Source organism: Lynx canadensis, chromosome D4 (genome assembly GCF_007474595.2).
Source record: "Lynx canadensis isolate LIC74 chromosome D4, mLynCan4.pri.v2, whole genome shotgun sequence".
Classification (NCBI taxonomy): domain Eukaryota; kingdom Metazoa; phylum Chordata; class Mammalia; order Carnivora; family Felidae; genus Lynx; species Lynx canadensis.
This window is the reverse complement of record NC_044315.2, coordinates 5,694,457-5,700,026: the sequence shown is the minus strand read 5'-3', so window position 1 is coordinate 5,700,026 and position 5,570 is coordinate 5,694,457. Positions and strand designations below refer to the sequence as shown.

Here is a 5,570-nt window from a genome sequence, read left to right as displayed (position 1 = left end):
GACGCGGAGCCGAGGGCGGCTCCCGGCCGATCTGCACCCCAGCCCCATCAGGGGTCCCGGGGCAGGCGAGGGGTCGGTGGGGAGGGGGGGCAGGATTCCTCCCACCGCTGCCGTCAGGTCCAACCTGGCCTCCAAACTCGGCTCCGGCTCTGACGCCTGACGCTGTCTTCCAGGTGCCCCGGAGCCCAGGGGTTTCTGCCCCTGCAGACCCCCCCTACAGCCACCCAAGGTCAAGGTAGAGAGACAGCAGGACGGGAAGGGCGGAGCCAGATCCCGGGGTGGGGTCTTCTGGGTTGTGTTCCTCTTTCGTTATGGTAACGGAAGGTGTGTGAGGGAGGGGGTCTGGAGTATACCACGTGGCCACCCTCCTCCCAGGGCTCCATTCCTGGGAACCAAAGCAGGCACTGGGGGAGCGCATGCCCGGATCCTCCCCCCCGCCCCGCGGGGCACAGACAGAGGCCAGCTCCTCTCATGAGAAAAATTAAAAAACAACATATATTTTGGGAAAATAAAAATTGTGGTGGGAAGAAGCCATTAGCACATAGAGGATGTGCTACCCTGAGAAAAAACAGGCTTTCTCTGCATATACTCAATTTTTTCTTGAAGAAAAGCTTTCCTACCAGGAAAGGCGTGAGAAGCACCCGCTGCTTGATGGGATGAGCCACATTTTTGAAGACTGCATACTGGGTGACGGTGGACGTGATCTGAGGCTCCTGCCACCATCGGCTTATGGTGGCAGGGCCCGCTTGGGAACCCTGGCTCCCTCGGTGGGAAGGTTGGCCTGCCATCCCTGTCTCTGGTTCGTTGGCTCTTGTTAGGACAGCTGTGGGACTTGGGGGTGGCCTGGTGATTGGAGGCCGTCTCTCTCATCTCCCTCCTCTGGTCTGGGTAGGGGAACCCACTGGGCCCTGGAGTTCTTTGTGCTGATTTACCTCTGAGGCATGAAGTCCTTGGTGGAGTCCCAGTTTCTGCACCAGGATCTGTCCCACAGTTGTCACAATCGTCTGAGTTTCAACAGCTTTGCCGCCCCCCACCGATCTGCTTCTTACTGGTCCTCGGCCCTGGACAGTGGCTGATGCAGGATTGCCTTTTTGAAGGGGATCTTCCAGTCCTTTGCCTTTTTTATTGAGATGAAGATAATGCAGAAAGTACCTCATCTTTTTTCTAAAGTGGCTTTCTGGAAAAATCTGTCCCTTTTCTGGCACGGGCTGGAGGCATTTGCTCCCAAGGCTGTCCCCTGTTCCTGTAACCTGGGGAGGGTGGCTCAGCCTACTGGCTTGGGAAGCCCTCAGTTCTACAAACCCTTTTTCATTCCCTTCTAGTTTGGGACTCTTCTGGTCTTTTCTCTCACCGGTGGAGGCAGTCATCTTGCTCTGGCTCTTACGTGGCTCATCGGCTTTTGGTATACTGGGCTCCTGCTGCCCCTGGCTGCTTGGTCGGCTGGATATCAGGTCAGTTTCTGGCACCAGGGAAGCTGGTGTGTCCCTGCTGGAATATTGACCCTGGGAACCGGAGGGTGACTTCAAGATGTCTTCAGCAAGGAAAACATCAGTGTGAGAGTCTTGCAGGAGCGCACCGGTGTCACGGTCTTGGACAAGAATGCCGGTGGCAAAGTCTTGAAGGGCGATGTTACGGGGAGAACCTTGAAGAAGTACACCAGTGGCACAGCCTTGAGGCTGGCCCTCTGACTCTTCCTTCTCTTGGAGCCCAAACTTAATAGCCACCTTTGTTTTAAGGATTGGTTCCTTTGGCTCTTGGGCAACCAACTCTGTAGGTGGTGAGGGGCTTTTACTAGTCCCTGGAGACCCCAATCTCCTCCGAGCCACATAACTGGTTTGACTGTTGGCCAGCACCCTGGGTCCTAAGATGACTTTCCAAGCAGGGGCCTTCTCAGCCTCCATCGTCTCCCTGGCCTCTTCAGCTCCTGAAGATTGGGACCTGGACTTCATCTCCAGTATTGCTACATTCTCTCGTGAAGCCTGAGCCCCCCTTTTTGCCCTTAGCTCATTCCTGGCTATTTCTGAACTTAGACTTGGCTCCAGATTGCCTTTCTTGGCCCCCATAACTGTCTCACTCTGAGGGGTTCTGTTTATGAGGCTGAGTGTGAAGGTCGGAGAAGGTGAGCTGCCCTCCTGTCCAGGTAAAGGGGCCTCCGAGGGCTCATGGCTGTCACCTGGTGAGGTCCCTTCCAGGGATTTCTGGATTTCCTCAGATGGGGGTGAGGGGGCAGGCAGGGAACTCCCTGAGGTGGGAAGAGACTCGTCTGCTATCCCCTTTTCTCCCGGATAGGGCTGAGGAGGTTTTCCCAGGAACTTGTAGAACTTGGCTTTTGAGTGGGCCCCAGATACACAGGTGGCCAAGCAGGGAGACGGGGACCGGGGAAAGGGCAAGGGTTGAGCTTCATATGGCTTGAGATTTATGGACTCAAAGGCTTGGAGGGGTGGGCCCCACTTATGCTTCACCCGAAACCTTATGATGTGTGCTTCCAGCATCTGTTGAGTGAGCGAATTAAGGAAAGACAGCTCATGGGAGGTGTTTACGCAGGGTTTCCGACCCTTCAAGGGTGCTGAATTTCTGATTTCCGTGTGAGTGTGGCACTTGGGCAAAATATGGTTGGCCACAAGCCAGGATCGACGTACACTCACGGGGATCAAACCCTCGCTGATCTGTCCCAATTTCTTGCGCAAATGAACTTTCAAGGTTTTTTCTACACGTTTCTTATCTGGGGTCCTAGTCAAGTATTTTCCTGAGTCCCTCTTCAAGGTCCTCATCAAGTATCTTTCTAACTCCTTCTCAGAGCTAGTTCCTGGAACCTTCACTGGGAAGTTGGCTGAGACCCTGGAGAGATCTGTTGGGATCCTTCTCAGACATCGCTGTAGACCCATACCAAAGTTGTCCTTTAGTTGAAACCTTGCTCGGCCCTTCCTACGGGAACTTCTAGGGTGTCTGGACCTGGTCCTCTGTGTGGCCTGGCTGCTTTTGGATTTAGATGCAAAGGACCTTGAGAGCCCCTGCTTGTCCTGTGCCTGACTCACCCTTGGGAATTCACCCTGAGGCCACATCGGGTCCAGAGACACTTGGACCCTGTGGGCCAGACTGCCCTGGTGTTTATCCTTGCTAAGCCTCCTTTGAAGGTTTTGCTTCTGGATATCACAGATGACAAAATCCCTGTGAAAGATGGAAACTGACTCGTGGACCTCAGAGGCCTGGCTGTCCTGGAGAAGCTTAGGAGGGATACTGCTTAAGAATTTGGGAGATATTTTCAGCACTAAGGGTAACGTCCTTTCCCCTTCTGGTTGCTTTTGCAACAAGGGCTGTTCCCGAGGTTGAATTTCAGTTGGAATAAAAGATGGGGTCTTCTTCTGGGATGGAGGGCCAGATATCCCATAGGTCCTCATCTGGGGTGGAGGAGAAGGAGGTCTGATTGGGACAGAGGGTGCAAGGTGGGCCTGGGGCTGGGACACGGTTGGCGTGGAGGGTTGGGGCTGGATCCCACGGCAGGGCAAGGGTGGGGCAGGGGGAAACTGTGAAGATATTTGCTGCTGAATTAGAATTGGCAAGCAATTAGAGATAACATTGAACAAAACAGAGGGAACGTGTAGCTGAGAACTAGAGGCCAAGGCAGGGGACTTGAGGGACTCACTGTGCAGAGAGGGGAGACCCCAGAAGAGCTGGCTGCATTTCTGCTGTGAGTTGCCCTCCAAGACCTTGGGGAATGACAGCCGCCGAGGACTGGGCAGCTTCTCGAGTTTGTTTTTCCGGTGCCAGAAGGATCGTGGGGTTGTGGTGTCCTGCTCAGCACCCAGCAACTTCCACAAAGTCCCCCCAAAGTTCAAGGGGTTGTCTGAGTCCAACTGCTTCACAACTGACCCATCCCTTTCTTTCTCCTTCCAAATCTTCTGTTCTGCCCTTTTGGTGATGAGTATCTCCAGCAGTTTCTGGACGTCCGGGTTGACAAATGAGGGGTTACGAGTCTCTATCTGCCTTTTGGAAGGGCCACCCCAGGACAAGGCCTCTTTTGGGTGGCAGGTCAGGTGTTGTTGGTGGCACTCGCGCTGTGCCCAGATGGGGAAGAACCAGGACTTGGTGCTTTCCCACCACCAGGACAAGGACAAGATGGGGTAGCTTGCATGGCCAAGGCCTGAGACGGCTGGAACGAGAGGTGCCAAATGGGAATTGCCTGGAGGTGAGCTCTCTCTGACTGTGTCTGCTGGGGTTCTCTTTAAGTTAGATTGGTCTTCTTGAGGTCCTACTGGTAGGATGGAGGCCAGGCGTGGAGGGTGTTGGCTGAGAGTGGGGGACGCCGGCGGGGCCCTGGCGGGCGCGGCATCTCTCACAGGCGCCCCGCGGGGCTGATGGGCTCCGGCAGGTGCTGCTTTGCCCTTGGCCCCAGGGGCTTCTTGCCCCAAGAGCTGCTGAAGGCCTCCCTGGTCAGAGAGCCGCCCCAAGTGGCTGCGGGAGACACGAGGCACGCGCTGCAGCCGGGAGCAGACAGGGCCGGGCATGGCCATCACCGCCCTCCGGGCCCCCGCACCCACTTCACAGCGCTCCCGCCGTCCCTCCCCCTGGGGCCCTATCCGATCTCTGTCCCCAGGGCTCCCCCTGCCCCCTGCAGCCCTGGGGTCCCACCGGAGGCTCTGAGAGGCCCACCCGGGAGAGAAGGGGCAAGATTCTTTACCTCTGCAGAAGGGAAACCAGGTCCCGAACCCCTTCCAGCTCCTGCAGGCAGTTTCTGTAAGCTGGAGGCGGGAGACCCGGTCACAGAGCCGAAGGCGGGGGCCCGGGGGTCTTACGGGAGGCGGGTGCAGTGTCCCTTTAGGGGACACCTTTGGGGGAGTAGACTCGGGAGCCCCGAACATCGGTGTCCGAGGCCACGTGGTCTCACGGTGGCAACAAGACCCACGGTGGTGGTCCTTTATGGAGAGCTTCCCCACTCGTGACCTTGTGGGGGGAGAAAGGGCCGGGTCGCCTCCCCGAGGAACCGGAGCAAAGTTCCACAACTTGGCCACAGCTGGAGCTGGAGGTCCCAGGCCCCTGCCGGGCGACACCCGTGTCCGGCCCCTCGGGCTGGTTCCGGCCCAGAATCTGGGAGGCCTCGGGGTTCCGCCCTCCGTCCCGGGAGCCTCCCGGGGCTCTGTTTCCTGAGGGACGGACGCGGGTGTCCCGGAGACGGCGGGGCTGGGCGCTCGGAGCAGGAGGGACACTCGCCAGGGGCGCAGGGCTCCGCGGCGGCCCCTTACCTTTCAGGATCTCGCTGTTCTTGCCTCTGGTGCTCCTTCGCCGTGGCGCCACCTGCTGCAGAGACGAGAGAACACGGGGTTGGGGGGACGGGACCCCCAGTCTCTCTCGCCTCTCTGGCTGCAGGTGCTCTGTGTTCAAGAACAGCGCGACTTCCTACATTCAACTCATGGGGCGGGGGTGGGGGGGGTGGCTTTCTTTCCTGTTCCTCATTTGCAAAGTGGACAAAACTGTTCTCCGTTTTTCTACTTTGAAGAATGGACGCGCGGATTTTCGATGCGAGAAATCTCTCCGTCCCTGTTCGTCTGCTCGAGAAACGTTCCCAGACCTGC

The 5,570-nt window shown here is 57.3% G+C and overlaps 1 protein-coding gene across 1 annotated transcript; it reads right to left on the bottom strand.

The window, feature by feature from the left end:
- Window positions 1-534: 534 nt before the first annotated feature.
- LOC115499937 (spermatogenesis-associated protein 31E1-like) lies at window positions 535-4,859 on the bottom strand. Its single transcript, XM_030294219.1, is given in 2 exon segments — window positions 535-917; window positions 920-4,859. Coding segments are annotated over 2 exon segments (4,323 nt in total).
- Window positions 4,860-5,570: the final 711 nt, after the last annotated feature.